This window comes from Triturus cristatus, chromosome 4_2, assembly GCF_964204655.1.
Source record: "Triturus cristatus chromosome 4_2, aTriCri1.1, whole genome shotgun sequence".
Lineage (NCBI taxonomy): Eukaryota > Metazoa > Chordata > Amphibia > Caudata > Salamandridae > Triturus > Triturus cristatus.
In genome coordinates this window covers 156,897,868-156,915,638 of record NC_140586.1, presented here as the reverse complement: position 1 = coordinate 156,915,638, position 17,771 = coordinate 156,897,868, and the positions used below count along the sequence as shown (strand labels likewise).

At 46.6% G+C, this 17,771-nt stretch overlaps 1 protein-coding gene across 1 annotated transcript in view; it reads left to right on the top strand.

Annotated features, from left to right (window-relative positions):
• The window catches only part of RBMS2 (RNA binding motif single stranded interacting protein 2), a 299,496-nt gene that overhangs the window by 257,172 nt on the left and 24,553 nt on the right, over nucleotides 1-17,771 (top strand). The window contains exons 10-12 of the mRNA XM_085599894.1: nucleotides 804-854; nucleotides 984-1,094; nucleotides 17,259-17,324. Coding sequence (XP_085456020.1) covers nucleotides 804-854; nucleotides 984-1,094; nucleotides 17,259-17,324 — 228 coding nt within the window. The remainder of the gene's footprint in view (nucleotides 1-803; nucleotides 855-983; nucleotides 1,095-17,258; nucleotides 17,325-17,771) is intronic.

The following is a 17,771-nucleotide window of genomic DNA, read 5'->3' as shown; positions in this document are numbered from 1 at the left end:
CGTTTCATGCAGTATCGCGATTCGTTCAATACTATGTTTTATTTTTCAGTCTCACCTGCAGCTCTGTTATTGTCTAGAGGATATCAAGAGGGTTTTGATACATTTTAATTGTATGTTTTACTTTGTGCAATCTGTCAGTGGTGCGCATCTGGTCTACTCACTTTTCCTTGGTGTTTCGAGATTGGAGACATGCTCTTTCCAGTTATTCCCAGTGAATTCTTGCTTCTGTGGACACTCTTGTGGTCAGTGATTAATTTGTAAAAGAATAAGGGAAGGGACCCAACATTTTGTTAATGAGCCCGCAGCTGGTGCTACCAAAGGCCAGGATGCGTAATACAAAGGCTGCGTAGTCTTGATTTCACCTCATGTTTTTTTCATCCATTACCAGACACTCTCTGCCACTTTATCTCAATCATGCAGGTTCGTTTTAATCCCTGCTTTTTTCCCTTTGTCTGTTTTTCCTTCCTTCTCTTCCTCCTTCATTCGCCCATTTGTGTTTTGCTCGCTCTTGTTCTGGATCAAAGTTTTTTGAGGAACAATATGTGGATATCCCCCAAAACAGGTGCTAATGGGCCTGACCTGCAAGCACTGGCTCAAATTAAGCACTGCCTTTGGTCATTGTGTATGGAACTGACTTTTGATGTGTGTTAGACTTTTTTTTGATCTCATGTCAGTGCATTGAGTCTGTCCCTCGTGCATTCTGTCTCATGTCCTCTTATTTACGCCCCACTGTCGCTTTCACTCTCTTTCCCATTCTCCCTTAAAGAACTTGCAAACTGAATCTCTTATTTCTCTCCATTTAGGTTCACAATCCTTCTTGGATGCATCACCAGTCATACCTCATGCAGCCTACGGTAAGTGTCCCATTCCCACCTTGCAGATTCACCCTGTGGCCTTCTCTCTAACTCTCCTGCCGCTTGTGCAGCTACCAGACACCTTTCATACCATCTCACTCTTTGGCACTCTTGTCTCTTAACTTGCAGGGAGCAGTCCTGACACCCACCATGGACCACACCATCTCCATCCAGCCCACCTCGATGATGGGACCCCTGACTCAGCAGCTCGGCCACTTATCGCTCGGCAGCACTGGCACAGTAAGGGACATCTTCAAGTTGTCTTGCTTTTTCTGAAGCATGCTGCCACCCCCACCCCCAAAATAGGGGAGCTATGAAAATAGAACGGGCATCCCTTAGACAGTAGAGCCATTAAGACAGGGCTGTGGATAGAAGTACAACGGCACCGTCTTCCTCCTACCCGATCACACATCTACACCAGCTCCCCGGTCTGTTGAGGTCTTATGCTTGGGTCCTGTTGCAGTCAACTAATGTGATAAAACATGGCTGCCAAAATTCATGCCACATAGTGTGCAACATAAGCCACACATGCATCACAACGAGTCTCACTTGCAATCTGCATTGCACACTAACCGCACTGAGATGTGCATTCTATAGCATGCTTGCTCGTCTTGAGTTAGTGAGTAGACCCGCATGGCAATGTGCTTTCTGCTGAGCTGTTTCTATAGCACAAGTCATGGTAAAACTCAAGCACAAGGGGTGGAAAGGCTGTAGAAAAACTGATAGAACTCCAGATTGGTCAGTTCCTCTAAAGGGATGGAGTGGCTGAAGAAGAATCAGTCGCCTTTCAGTTCCCGGGAACATTCCTTCCCCAAACAAAAAACTTTCCATTGGCTCAATAATCTCTACACTGTCACTACATGCCACAACATTATGGCATATTATCCCGAGAATGCACAAGGACATATCGCTTCTGCAATATAGTGAGGTGTAGAAGGAACTAGGAACGATCACGCTCCAATCGATGGCGATAAAGAAAGCAAGGTAGGAGATAACCTAGCCTGCTAAGGATGTAAATGCATTAAAACATATATATAAAACATTCTGGTCCAGCTACTGTAACCTAGAGTTGAGACACGAAGGCAGCCAAACCTCCCTTTCCAAGATAGAGAACAAGAAATCGCAGCAGTTGTGGCTAAAGCTAAGTGAAAACAGGTCTGCATCAGGAGATTATAGCTGTTGAATGCCATGATGCAGTACTGCGATTTCACTGGGCCACTTGAAGCCAGGGGCCCGATCACAAAGCCACAGAAGAAAATATAAAGGTCTAATGCAGTGGCACTAAAAATATAATCTGGGTTCCCCTAACAGCAATCAATACATGTTTTGGCTGGAGGAATGTATGCCGGATATAAATACGCTAGTAAGATTTTGTTGTAAATAACTTCACATGTCTTTCGAGTGATGACTAAGTTTACACAGGAAAGCTAATGCTGAATGGCAGGAACTTTAGGGATTTCTACACAGCCTGACTTTATGCATGCAGTATTAGGGCAGTGTCTGGAAGAGTTTGCCATGCCCGCGAGTGCATCTGTTTTTATGATGCTACACCTGTAATGAACAATAATATCTAAAACCACAGTGGTGCATGTTCTCCTGAGTTCTGCTTGAAAGTGACACTACTTGAATTCATGCTTCATTGTTATCAGAGGTGAGACTTACATATGGACCGAATCTCTCAATTCAGGTAGGAGAATCATGATTTTGTTTAAGCAAGTTTGCTCCGTTAAACATTGCCACTTCAATAAAAGTTAATAAGGAGTGATGTGTGGGCAAGCGGCCATATGCGCTCTTTTGCAGACCTTCAGTCCAGGTATTCCCAGGTATTCCCTGCACCCATCACAATTTTATAAGAACCTACAACTGAGACACGCCCTCCATGCACACATACCAGACGATACCAGGATCCCTGAACACAGCCCCCCTGAAGCACAAATCATGCTAGGCAATTTAGCGAGGGGGGTATTTCCCGCATTTACCGGTCATTGGTCAACAACACCCCGACCTCACTAGACCGACTCAAGGACCAATAGGAGGAGTGGGTAGGCCCGCTGGACGAGGTGGATTGGCGTGACGCCCTCATGTCACCCAAGATGGTCACCTCCTCCGCTAAACTCCGCTTGATCCAATTATACTATTTGCACGCAGCTTACTTAACCCCGAAGCGCCTACATCCAGCCGGCTTCTCCCAGTCCGCCTCGTGTGCGAGATGTGGTCAAGATCTGGCTGAAGTGAAATAACCGAGGTCCTGGGGTGGGAGGTTTCTCACGATCCACTTCACTCCCTTCTCGGGATTACAGATGGACTAGACGGGTCCAGAAATGAGAAACTGTTTTACAACACAGCCATGGTTGTGGCCAAGCGGGACATGGCCACATCCTGGAAGCTTCCCATGCCACCAGGGTCCGAGAAATGGCGAAGGGGGGTGGATTGGTGCGCGGCACAAGAAAAACCTATGTATGAGGCGCGGGGGTGTCCTAAGAAATACCGGAGGGTGTGGGGCAAATGGCTGGGGGCCGTGGTTTAGCTCATACTCTATACACGCTGCTTGTACTCGATGCTGTAAGGTGGGGTTTGAAAGCAATGTCTTTGCACTGTTAAGTGTCTCATGTCACTGTTGGTGCTATTCATTGTCGTGTTGCTGGTTCTTTGAAAAACAATAACATTGTTTATCAAAAAAAAGTCAATAAGGAGACTAAATCCCCCACGATTTTATTTCGAAATCTCCATCTTTTCCATTGCCAAATGTTGGCATGTGGATATGGACTCGTGCTGTGCAGCGTAATTCATTCTACCGTAATGTTTTATGGTTACGAGGTCAATCGATCTACCAACTTTATTTCGGTTCAATGAACCATAAAAGTGCACTGTGTAAAAAACATTATAAATACATAAAAGCTCATAACAGTGTAAATATAAAGATCAATTCCAGTCATGATAAATTCATTGTCAAAATGCTACCACAATACTGAGACCTTAACCAAAGAAATAAAAACCTCAAAAGAGAGTCCTTAAAAATGGACTCCTTAGGGGTTATGAGGTATATTTCTGTCTTTGTATGATAATTCTTTGGATTTTACTTAATCCAGTGTAGTATTCCTATTGCTAAGTTAACGCTTTGGAGCTTTAACATATAAAGCTTTGGAGTTTGCACTACATAGTGCATTATTCTTATTTCTGTAGAAATGCTGTGGGTTTATAACAATAGAGTGCAGTGTAATTGCACTAGTAATGCAGCGAGGTTGCGCATTTCCATGCAATAATCCTATTCTTGTAGTACTGTGTGGGTGTAGCACAGTTATAGCATAATATTATGTTCCTATTGTAAGGCCTTGTGGTTTGGCATGCAATAATGCAGTATGTCGTTAATGATGTGGGGCTGCTTTTCCATGCTGTAGCAAATTGTAGGTTTAATGTTCTAGTAAAAGACGCATATTGCACATTTTAAAATGCACACTGCATAGTGCAGTATTTTCATGGTATTTCATGGGCTTACGTCCACACCACCTACCCTTCATGTACTGTCTTCCTCATTTAGCTACTCAACCCTCCTCTCCTATTACTCAGTCACCCTCACCTTTTACCTACTGTTCTCACAGTCAAACTTTTCTCTCTTGTAAAGCTTTACTAAGGCCCTGTGATTCCCTCCTTTCTCCTCTCACTGATACACCTACACTCTGCGGACCGCGTAACAGATTTCTCTCCCCTATTTCACCTACTTGCACCCCCTCTCAGTCCCCAGCCCCACTCCTGGCCTATCCCTTACTTCTCCTATTTTACCTTCTGCGATTTCTCATCCTCCAACTCTCAGCATTGCATATCCTATATCCTCCTTAAACACACACAGTAGTGACTCATCTAGTCCACCTTCATCCTTCTCTACTTCCCCTCCTTCTCTCAATCCCCTAATACTTCTACTCAGGCCACTTTCTCTGGGAGAAACCCCACTCCTGCTCCCCTTTCAATTCAACCAAATGACCTATCACAAGCCCCCTTTTATCGCAGACTGTCACCGGTCCTTATAATTAACAAAAATCACCCTAACATCTGTGGTGTGATCTCAGACTTTATATTCGACTTGTTGTTTATCACTAAAAAATAGCTAAGCAGTGACTCTGCGCCAGTCCTAGATAGAGTTATATCCCCCCACCCCACCAAGCAACAAAATCCTACTAAGAAATCACACCACAAGTGAGACTGGAAGAGGAGTATTTATCATCCACTCAATCTCACCACCTCCTCTCAGCTCACCCAGTGCTCTCCCATGTCATCCTACACCCCCCCATTTCTCCTTACGTACAGACCTGCTTGAAAACGTCCCAAGCTTTCGTTCCTTGGGGAACGGTGCCTGATTTGCGAAACCTGAATTGCCCATAATCAATTACCTGATACCCACATTATAATCGCTGATCTCATTGAAATATTCCCTTGTGATGCTGGCACAGAGAAAAAGACAGTAAACACAAATGTTAAACTTCAGAAACTTCATCACAGTTATTTGCAAATAGCACATCAACTGGACTGACCGCACTATAATTCAAGGCGACCTTTATACATCTCCTCCAGCAAAGCCTAGAACCCATAACCTTGTGCAGCACGCGCCCATGGAATCCAATGGGCCCTCACCATGCTCCCATCAAGGTACAAATGTGAAACCTTGCGCTCCCTCTATTTTTGACATACACACTCCCCCTCTGTCTTTTCCTTGTAGGGGGCCTTCCAGATATGATCCGGATATCACAAAGACAAAGGACTCGTGTCCCTGCACACCATAGCAAACAGGAATGTTTGGCTTTGATGTAACTTTGTAAAAGACGGTCATGTACCCTGAGCACAGGTGCTTCCAAATAGATCCGAGCGTGGTCCGACTATCTTCCACAGGACAACATTGGCCTTAGAGCTCAATGTTAAACTAAATGAAAGCCTCTGGCCACAATAGTGTTTTGTTTCGTTCTTTGGCCCAGATAATTTCGGTTTTCACTGCTTCGTTGTTTTTATGTTCAAACTGTACTTGTGTGTAAATAAAGCCCTCTTCTTTTACAAAGTTGAGAACTATTTAGATATTGAGAATATTACTGGCCATTCCTCACTTTCCAACATCCACGACCTCCAGGAGTAAGTCATGTCTGCTGGAACATGCTATAGTTTGAGAGTCAAGTGCTAAAAAGAGTACTTGGTCATTCTGTTTGAGTGCATCTGTAGTGCGGCCCCAGGACACCATTTGGAAATTGGCAGTAATTGCTACAATAATTACTCACCAACCGCTCACTGCACTTGACCGCACAAAATTAAATTAGGTTGTACGTGCTTCAGGGCTTGTGGTTATCCCATCCAGATGGCCTTCAAAGACAGCTCAACTGGCTCTTCTGTGGTGTCTTCAGTTGTGAAGAGTAAGCTCGCAACACTCAGGATAACAGACACACAGTCCTTACAGTGTGGTCCTTCTTGTAATGATCTCCTTGTCACACTTAAAGTACCCACTTGTTTTGGAACTAGAATTCTTCTCAACTCCATTCATTTTTTGTGGGCCTATCCATAGAATCCATTCCCTTTGAGCTTCTGCCGGGGACTGTCAGCCATTTCTTTCAGGCTTCGGGCTACGCTTCCAGGAACTCTTGTCCCCATGATGCTCGGACTTTTGCTCCTTCTGTCTAATCCTGTTTGCGGACCACGTGTCAACACCTCCTTCTAGCTCTGTTTCTTTAGAGATACTGCAGGAGGTTTGGGCAATACCTCTCTCCGAATCTTCAGTCTCATAAAAGAGCTGATCCTTCTTGCCCTGCTGCTTGAAGCCCTTTTTTTAGGTCTCGCATGCGCTGCTCTGCGAGGCATTTTGTAGGTGGGCTTTAAAAGTGCTGCTACCCCACGCTTTGGCTGGCCTACCGCTTGCGTTCACGAGAGCGTGCACGCGCGCAGCCGCCATATGTCTTTCACGGGTCATAATCACGGCACTCGCGCTTCACTTTTAACATTAAAAGTAAAGCGCGGGTGACGCGATTATAACAAAAGTAAAAAATATAGATATTTTGCTATAATCGCGGCACCCGCGCTTTACTTTTAACATTAAAAGTGAAGCGCGGGTACCGCGATTATAGCAAAAGTAAAGAAATAGAAAAAACATCTATTTCTTTACTTTTGCTATAATAGCTGCACCTGCGCTTCACTTTTTATGTTAAAAGTGAAGCGCGGGTGCCGCGATTATAGCAAAAGTAAAGAAATAGATTTTTTTTTCTATTTCTTTACTTTTGCTAAAATTGCGGCACCCGCGCTTTACTTGCTGCGATTATAGCAAAAGTAAACATACTTATAAGGTCCCAAAAGCGAGACCTATTGGCTATGCCAATGCTTGTTACTGGGTTCTTACTGGGCTGGGGTCTCCCTAAATTTAAGGATCGCAACCATTCTAACTCAACTCGAAAATAGCTTTATTCCTACATAAGAGAAGACGACTCAGTACAGCCCCCACCTGCTCAGCAGGGCCTTCCTTCTGGGCTGCACTTGCAAGTTCATAAGTTTTCGGCTGTGCTGAAACATCTGATCCAACTGAGTAGGAGGGTACAATCACCAAAGGGACTGACAACTTGGGGTAGGAACATTAACAGTGTTGCCGGAGCTGTTGAGGATGGTAGAGCCAACAAATAGATTCTAACTCCTAGTCTTAAATACAATGGGCAGCTTCCATTTTTTCAGTTTCTTCTACTTTTTCTTTCCCAGCACATTCCTCATCTGAGCAGCTCTCTCTCCATCTTTGTGAGCCGTTCCCATCTTTTAGAGCTAAATGACATTATCTTCCACACCTTTACTACCTCGACCTGGAATTAGCTAGTTCCAATTTATTAAGCTCTACAGCTTCAGTGTGAGGATATTCAGTGCCAGGAGGTACTAAGAAAGGAGGTGGTGGTCAGCAGGAGAAAGAATGGAGAAACCTATTTGCTAACCCTGCTTTTGTAGGCTGTGTGTGGGGAAGCTGAATGATCGTCAACTTCTCTGGGCCACAACAACTAGTTCCAGGTTCAGAAGTAACTATATTTCATACATTCACACACATCCCGCTGGTCCCCTCCTTGAGGCTGGAGAATAAAGATGGTCAAACTGTCATTTATTACAAACATGAGGTTTATAACAACAGTCTGAAGAATGTCAGAGAGGTGATGGGTTTTGTTGGTAAATTTGGAAGGCATTCGATTATCTTTTCTCAGGCAAGGTCGACACCAAAAATGTTAATTTTAGAAAAACCGTTTACAATTCTGAGCCCACACACTACAAAGTGGGATATGCACACCATCTGATCGTTCCCTTCCTGGAATCATCCTATATGCAGGTCAGACAATCTTTGAAAACTCACCCGATCCGTGCAGCCAATAGATTGCAGTCACCACTCATCTGGCTCATAAATCACAATACAGATCCCCATTGAAAATGTACTTATTCCTTCACCCTGGGTCATTTGCCAATAAGCCTTCCACTGGTGTGAGAGCTCTACATGTACATTAAATAAATAAAATGGAATACATGACCTGAAATTTGCTTGTGGTTTTATTTCTAATCACATTAATTAGGCCCATAATGTTTATCATCACAATCAATGTCTGGCATGGTGTCTTGATATCCTGATCTTCTACCATTCTACCATTAGCAGACGAAGAACATTACGTTCGCTCGGTAGAGCAGGACTGAAGTGTTCATAGCGTTTGAGGTCTCTTCTTCTGGGTCATTGTAACTCTCAAGTTGGGGGGCCTCTATTGCATCCCCAGGGCCTGTTCCTCTCTGATTAAATTGCTGCATATCTTCCAGGCGACCGTAAGCAGTTCTGTCCGTTCGAGGCATGTGGGCTGCTGAATTCATATCTGTGCATAGATCGCCGCCTAGTGTTGGGTCCGGATGATTGCACATTGTTGTCCTGGAAGAGTCTTCGAAGTATCACGAGATAGGTGGCTCCTCCCCTGGACTACAGTGCGCATGGGCATCCTCTCCATCCTCAGATAGTTTTTTTCCGCCATTGGGTTCGGATGTGCTTATCTTAGCTCAAGTTCGGAAACTTTGGTTTAAGGCCAAAAGGCCTTTAAATTTCGTCGGTATTGTTCGCGTTCGGTATCGACCAGCTTTTTTGTAACTTCTTCACGCTTTTCGGATCCGCTTCGGTCCGAACATCGATCAACGCTCGACGATGGAATCGAGGACTCCTTTCAAAAGATGTCCTTTATGCCATGCGAAATACCCACACGTCGATGTCCATCCGGTGTGCAACAAATGTCTCTCACCGGATCATGATGAGTCAAAATGTATGGCCTGCGCCCGGTTCCGCTCGAAGAAGACTCTGCGGAATCGACGGGCGGCGAGATTGGAGGCACAGCAATCAGCGCCTGCCCCGGTCAACATCTTCGGAACCGAGGATGAGGAAGTCGAGAGCGTAGCAGACATAGACTCCAGCCATGCTTCCGAACGTGAATCCCGTTCGGAAGACGATGATGAGGTGATCTTCGAGGATGAAGACGTCGTCGGCGAGGTAGGAGACGCCGATGAGGCCCTTGGGGCCGAGGAAGACAGCTCCAGCGAAGAGCTAGGCCAATCCGTCGATACGGAGGCCGAGAGACAAAGTCTTCATAAGGCTCAGGTCGAGGGATCGCCTGCGGGCCTTACCCGAGATCAGTCACACAGTTCTTCGGCCCCGCCTCAAGGCCCGGCCTCGAACATTTCACCGGAGCCATTAATGTCGAAGACGACTGGATTTCATTCAGTGAAACCGAAACCATCCGTCGCACCGGTTACATCGAAACCGAAAGTGCAACTGGTTCGGGTCGGACCAAAGGCCTCGAAGCCCTCCACTCCTTCGACGCCGACGCAGGTCATCGGCACCGAACACGCCAAAAAGGACTTCGGTGCCGAGCTCACCAAGAAGGGTTCCGGCACCGAGTCGAAGAAGAAGGCCCTCGGTCCCCACAAGGCGCCTCGGCCTATGGCACCGAAGATTGCGGCCCAACCCACCAAGGTCCTGGTGGTCGATCCGTCTGCGTCGACATCAAAGAATGCGGCGCCTGCCAAATCATCGGCTCCGAGGAGCGTCGATACCAACCTTCGGATCGACGACCCAAAGACTGGGAAAAAATCGGACACCGCATCGACGCCTGCCTCCAAGGTGCCTACCGGTTCCAAAGCGCCATCTGCGTTCACATTGCAACAGGTCTCAGCGTCGTTGCAACACATCAGGGACCGGGCAACCCTCGAACCTAAGTCGGGTCCCGAACTGCGCAAGGCCGCACAAGCACACTCGGCGCCGGCGCACATCACATTTGGATTGCCGCCGCCCAGGGCACCGAAAATGTTCGAAATTCGGACACGTGTCCACCAAACACACTATCCGATGGACAAATCAATGTCGAGCCTTTGCAGGAACACTTTATCGACGCCGACACTGGTCGGCTGCTGCTCCGCAAGCGGAAAATTACACCAGAGAAGGGTTTGGAGTCATACAAGATTCCTTTAAAACAGAAACTGCCAGCAAGTTCCACACCAGTGCTTCAAGAAACCTTTCAACCCTACCTTCAGGACCCACCGTCTTTTTCTCCAACGCATTCGGAGGCAGATGACGGAGAGGACTATATGGGGGATGATACCACTTATCCGGTGGATATCGATCCTGATGACCACCTGCAAGACCCAGATCAGGCATGGGGAGACCCCACCGACCAGGGTAACGCACCAGATGCTCCTGACACGCAGCTTTATAATATAAAGACATCTCCCACAGAGGATACTGCTGCCTTTAATGCCCTCATTGAACGGGCTGCTGCCAATCATGGAGTAGAACTCCATTCTGATACTGTAGAGGAGGATTTCTTGGTGGACACGTTCGCGTCCTCTGAGAAAACCGTCAAAACTCTGCCAATGTTGAAGGGGGTTCTAAAACCTGCTAAAGACATTTTTAAAGAAACAACCAGGGCACGGGTGTTGAACCCGAGAATCGAGAAAAAATACAAGCCAGCACCCGGAGACCCTATGTACATTAAGGGTCAATTACCATTAGACTCCATGGTTGTTTCTAATGCTCGCAAACAAGCACATTCACAAACAACAGATGATGCTCCTCCCCCGACAAGGAGTCCAAAGTGCTGGAGACATCAGGCAAAAGGATAGCAGCTCAAGCAGCAAACATCTGGCGCATTGCCAACACCCAGGCACTCCTGGCCCGTAATGATAAGTCACACTATGACACTCTAGAATCGCTGCTACAACACTTGCCAGATGATTACAAAGAGGCAGCGGAGCTCCTTATCAGAGAGGGCAAACTCCTCACAAATGCGTCCATCAAATGCGCACTAGATGCAGCCGACACTGCAGCGAGGGCGATCAACACTAGTGTAATGTTGAGGAGGCACGCATGGTTGAGAATCTCAGGCTTCAAACCTGAAATTCAAAACAATATCTTAAATCAACCGGTCAACCCAGACTTTTTATTTGGCCCCGAGGTTGACACTACCCTCGAAAAAATTAAGAAAGACACTGAAACTGCAAAATCTATGGGGGCTCTGCAGTCGCAGCAGTTTCGGAGTGGCTCCTTTCGTCGCCCCGGGAATAGAGGAGCAGCTAGAGGTCAGGGGTCCCAGCAGCAGTACAATAAAGGGAATACACAAAGTACCTATGATAAAAACAATAGAGGTGGATATCGTGGATCCAGCACCAAAGGCAGAGGACGTGGGTATGGCAACACCAGGTCCTCCCCCAAAAACAAACAGTGACGCCTTCTCCCTGCCCCCCGACCACATAACACCTGTCGGGGGGAGACTCCAGCGGTTCCTGTCCACGTGGAAAAACCTCACCACAGACAGGTGGGTCAGGGAAATTATCCAGTACGGTTACTGTCTCGAATTAACGTCCACTCCACCCAACATACCGCCAAAGCACCGTCCTATGTCCTTAGAGCACTTGGCATTATTGCAGCAGGAAGTACTAAGTATGCTGCAAAAAGGTGCAATAGAAGTCGTGCCCATAAACCAACAGGGGACAGGAGTGTACTCTCTGTACTTCTTGGTCCCAAAAAAGGATGGATCTCTCAGACCTATACTAGACCTGAGACCCCTCAACCACTACATTCTGTCAGAGCATTTTCATATGCTCACCCTCCAGCAGGTTCTACCGTTACTCAGTCAGGGAGACTTCCTAGCCACACTGGATTTGAAAGATGCGTATTTCCACATACCCATACACCCATCACACAGAAAATATCTCAGGTTCACTATTCAGGATCAACATTATCAGTTCAAAGTTCTCCCTTTCGGAGTAACAACAGCACCCAGGGTCTTTACCAAGTGCCTAGCGACAGTGGCTGCACATTTACGGAGACAGCACATTCACGTCTTCCCTTACCTGGACGACTGGCTTGTTCAGGCAAAGTCAGCCCAGCAATGTGCCAGCCACATATCCCACACCATTCACCTTCTTCACAGTCTAGGATTCTCAATAAATTATCCAAAATCACATCTTCAACCCGCACACGTGCGCCAGTACCTGGGCGCGACCATAAACACTCTGGAAGCCACAGCTCAGCCAAATTTGGTAAGGATCAACAGCATGCAACTGCTGATCACAAAGTTCAAACCTCAACACTCCCTTCCAGCGCGAGTGTTCATGCAGCTGATAGGCATGATGGCCTCCTGCATCTTCATAGTCCCGCACGCGAGACTACACATGCGCCCGCTTCAGGAGTGCTTGGCACGTCAATGGAATCAGGCTCAAGGAAAATTGACAGACCTAGTGTTGGTGAGCGGTCGGGCATCCAACTCTCTGCATTGGTGGAATCCACAAAACCTTTGCAAGGGCCGACCGTTCCAAGAGCCTGTTCCACAAATAATACTGACGGCGGACGCGTTTCTACAGGGATGGGGAGCTCATGTACTCACGTACACAGTGCAGGGACTATGGACGACACAGCAAAAGAAGATGCACATCAACCTTCTGGAACTGATGGCGATCTTCCTGGCAATGAAGGCATTCAAAGTACACTTGTGCAACAAAGTCGTGTTGATCCGGACGGACAACATGACTGCCATGTACTACATACAGAAACAGGGAGGAACACACTCTCCACAGTTGTCTCATCTGGCTCAGAGCATGTGGAAGTGGGCCATTCAGAGGAACCTATTCCTCATGGCGGAACACCTCCCGGGCAAGGACAACCAGATGGCGGATCTGCTCAGCAGACACAGCCACCAGATGCACGAGTGGGAGCTACATCCGTCAGTACTCCAACCGTACTTCCAACAGTGGGGTCATCCAGAGATAGACCTATTCGCCACAAACGAAAACGCAAAATGCCAAAGCTTTGCTGCCAGGTTCCCACATCCGCAGTCACAGGGCAATGCGATATGGATGAACTGGACCGGCAGATTTGCGTACGCTTTTCCCCCAGCGCCCTTGATACCGCTGGTGGCACGCAAACTGCGGCAACACTCCCTAACACTCATCCTAGTTGCTCCCACGTGGGCATGCCAGCCATGGTACACCACGTTTCTAGAACTTTCCGTGGTACCGCATCAAAGACTGCGGCTAACACCCCAACTTTTAACACAGAACCTTGGCGCAATTCAGCACCCAGATCCGCAGCAGCTAAACCTAGAGATCTGGCTCCTGAAGTCTTAGAGTTTGGCTACCTCAACCTGCCTCCTGAATGTATGGATATCATCAAGGAGGCCAGGAGACCCACAACCAGGGCTTGCTATGCGGCTAAATGGAAAAGGTTTGTCATTTACTGTACTCACAATGACATTAATCCGTTGGATGCATCCATTCAAAACATCATCTGTTACCTGTTATACTTATACAGATGCAATCTGGCGTATAGTTCCATCCGTATACACCTCACCGCGTTAGCCGCCTATCTTCAAAACAGGCAGCACCTCTCTTTATTCAGGGTGCCCGCCATCAAAGCCTTCTTAGAGGGACTCAAAAGAGTGATTCCTCCAAGGCATCCACCGGCTCCAGTGTGGAACCTAAATGTGGTCCTCACCAGATTAATGGGTCCACCTATTGAACCTCTACATTCATGTGAGATTCAATTCCTAACCTGGAAAGTAGCTTTCTTAGTGGCGATCACTTCGTTGAGAAGAGTTAGTGAACTCCAGGCACTAACCATTCAAGAGCCATTCATACAGGTTCACGCAAATAGGGTTGTACTACGTACCAACCCCACGTTCATGCCTAAAGTCATATTGCAGTTCCACATGAATCAGACTATTGAACTGCCGCCTTTCTTTCCTAATCCAGAAAATGTCGCAGAGAGGATGCTCCATACACTAGATCTAAAGAGGGCTCTCATGTACTATATAGACAGAACAAAGGGTTTTAGGAAAACACAACAACTCTTCGTTGCCTTTTCTCCACAACACAAAGGCAACGCCATTTCCAAAGCAGGGATAGCCAGATGGATCGTTAAATGTATTCAAATTTGCTATCAAAAAGCTAAACGCACATTAACGATTCCCCCAAGGGCCCACTCCACACGGAAGTTAAATGCGTCCATGGCTTTCCTGGGTAACATTCCTTTAGAGGAAATATGTAGAGCAGCTACATGGTCCACTATACATACATTTACCAAGCATTACTGCGTAGATGTACATTCAAAACAGCAGGCAGCTGTAGGACAGGCTGTTCTCAAAACGCTTTTTCAGACTGCTGCAGCTGGCACGGGCAGCCGCCGCTAATGGTGGGACTGCTATATAATCTATGCACAGATATGAATTCAGCATCCCACATGCCTCGAACCGAATATGCTACTTACCAGTATGCATCTGTTCTTGGCATGTAGGGCTGCTGACATTCATATCGCCCACCCTCCTCCCCGGCGCCTGTAGCGGCTGCAGCACTCAGACTTACTGTATAGCATGGTCATCACTTACTGTATCTACTCCATCACTGCCACAATGACGAAAAACAATCTAAGGATGGAGAGGATGCCCATGCGCACTGTGGTCCAGGGGAGGAGTCACCTATCTCGTGATACTTCGAAGACTCTTCCAGGACAACAATGAGCAATCATCCGGTCCCAACACTAGGCGGCGATCTATGCACAGATATGAATGTCAGCAGCCCTACATGCCAAGAACAGATGCATACTGGTAAGTAGCATATTCGTTACAAAGGCACCTCCCCTAACCCTATCTTTGAAGGGAGATGGAGTAACGCCCCACCTTCGTATACCCAACGCTCTACACGATTAATATTGGTTTAACAGAAGAACCCCTGGGAAAGAACAGTTTGTTTTTAGTTACGTTTTATTAGTTACACATATTGGCCTCTATAATTCCCCTAGATGACTGTAAAGTTATGAAGCATATTCGCTAAACTCGCCTGGGGAAGGCACTTACTAAGCAGCGAGTAATCAATTTGTTGATGAGATTGATGGGCCTAGGCTGACATTTACTAGATGGGAAATGTGGTCTGCATACATCCTCTTACCATCAGGTCTAGTGCAAAGTGTTTACATTGTTAAAGGGGCAGTCTCCGCTCCTCATCTCACCTTTATACTCATCCAGGATGTTCTACAGTTCTCCTTCTGAACATGACTGTCCCAACCATGCGTGTACACCTTAGCAGGCTGACATAGTAATATGTTGATCAGGTTGACTGTGTATTGTGATCATTGCTTTCATGATAATGTGTTGTATATCAGAAATGCCAATAAAAATACGTTTAAAAAAACAATGATCAGACCCCTATGACATTCTGAGATACTGGGCAAGCTCATTAGATATCGAGTATTCGACAGACGGGAAACTATTGGCTTTTCAACAGTAGGTGACCTTGTTAAAAAAGGTAAAATGCTTACGTTCTCCGAGCTTCAAAGAGAGTACGATCTATCTGCTGGGTAAGTGTTTAGGTACACACAAATAAAGCACGCTTTGAAGTCAGTGCTCCGAACAGAGGGAGAAGTGCCCGAGGTCTCACCTTTGGAAGATAGGTTACTCATGGAGCACATAGGCCGTAAAATGATCGCACTTACCTATCGTAAGATAATCGACAATACTCCTGATCCACTGCAGCAGCTACTGAGGCGCTGGCAAGCGGACCTGGGGGACTTAGAGGAGGAGGACTGGCAAGCTGCGATGTCCTTCCCACGAGAAGTGGCCATATCATCAAGCCTGCACGCCTGCGGTCAATCAGCTAAAGATCCTGCATAGAACCTACATCTCACGTACCTTGCTGGTTAAGAGAGGTAGAAGTATTAACGACGAGTGTACAAGGAGATGCGGAGGGACTGGCACCTTCTATCACACACTCTGGGAATGCCCTGTCATCCAGACGTATTTGGAACCTTGTGGGGGTGAGCGGAGTTAGTGGCGTCATCCTACCGGCGGCACCCAAACGGTGATAACTACATATGTGGGCGGCTACTGATATGAACCGCTCCAACCAACTCTGGGTCACTTTGGGTTTCATGATCGCTAAACAGAATATTGCCCGGAAATGGGGGGTACCGGAGCCGCCAACCTGGGTGGAATGGGAGCGAGATATGGATTGGTGTATGTTTTCAGAAAAAGCTGTATATCAGAGTAGAGGGTGCCCACAGAAATGGGAGAGCCTATGGGGGAAATGAAACGTAAACAGGGGCAGTATCTGTGCTTCCCCCTTTGCACCGAGAGGAGGTCCACCGTGGTCTAGACATCTCACAGATACACCAGCTTTCGGGCGTGGAGGAGGGGGAGATATTGGAATCGATGTGTAACCAACTGGGAACGAAGCGCTTCACTGTCTTGTTTAATATGAATCCTTTTGATCTATGGATGTATGATGTTATGCAAACTTTAATAAAAAGATGTTATTAAAAAAAAACCATTATCTCTGTTATCCCCTACACGCCATTGAAGGATGGCAGAAGAACACCTTCCCAAGCCAGTATTTTTACTTCTCCTTTAGTGTAATGCCTCTGTAATTTGTAGGAGTGCGCACGCTGATACAGGCTTACAATGTAAATAGATTTTAAGTTTTACTTATTATTTACCAGTTTGTCAGTGTATATATGCAATACATTTGTCTGTCACCCAGTACAGTCCGTATACATTTGCAATTTGTTTCCTGGCTCTTATCAGGCCTACCCATGTTTTACATTCTATGCAAATTGAAAGCCGACAGAATCACATAAATAGCGACACATACTTATATTGTTACATTGGAAATGTCTGCTCTTACCTTCTAAGCACAGACTGTGAAAACGCAAGACATTGCAACATGAAATTATAACATACCTTAACCTGCCCCCTCAAGGTCTAGATTAAAGTTCTCTCTTTCTGTGGCCCCATGTTTGCCTGTTTTTGTGCCTGCTTCCACTCTCTTATCCTGTCTTGCTATTATTGGGTGTATGTATCAGGACATGTCCTCCTGCCCTTATGTCTCGTTTCCTGTTTATTTCAGGGGCGGGATCACGACGGCTCTCGGGGAAACTACTTCTGGCAACTGGCGAGAAGTCACAGCTTCCAAGTAAGGAGGCAGGGCACAACTTGCTATTTCATTTTTGTATGGGGCGGAGGCGGGATCAAAACGCATGTTTTGAGTGGTACTGGTGGGCGTCGGGCACTTCAGCTACCAGATCCTGCACCTTGAACCTGCAGAATGGTACTTTGAAGCCACAGAAATGTCATGTTTTTCACCCAGGCAGTCATACATGCAGGGGCACTTGGGCATAGGGAATACTGTATAGCTGTAATGGCTGCCAAGCGGAATCTGTTTCCCTCCATCCGTTTTCTCTTCCTCCCTTTTCATTTGAGTTGACTTGCCACTGGTTCACATCATTTCACCTGCTTTCCCCTATCTGGCTTGTCAAAATTAGAAAATGAGAAGGTGCGTCGCTACCCTGGCCCATAAAGATTTACAGATTTCTATCAGCAGCGGGGACTCTTCCAACTCTGTGTTGCTCTAATACAGGGA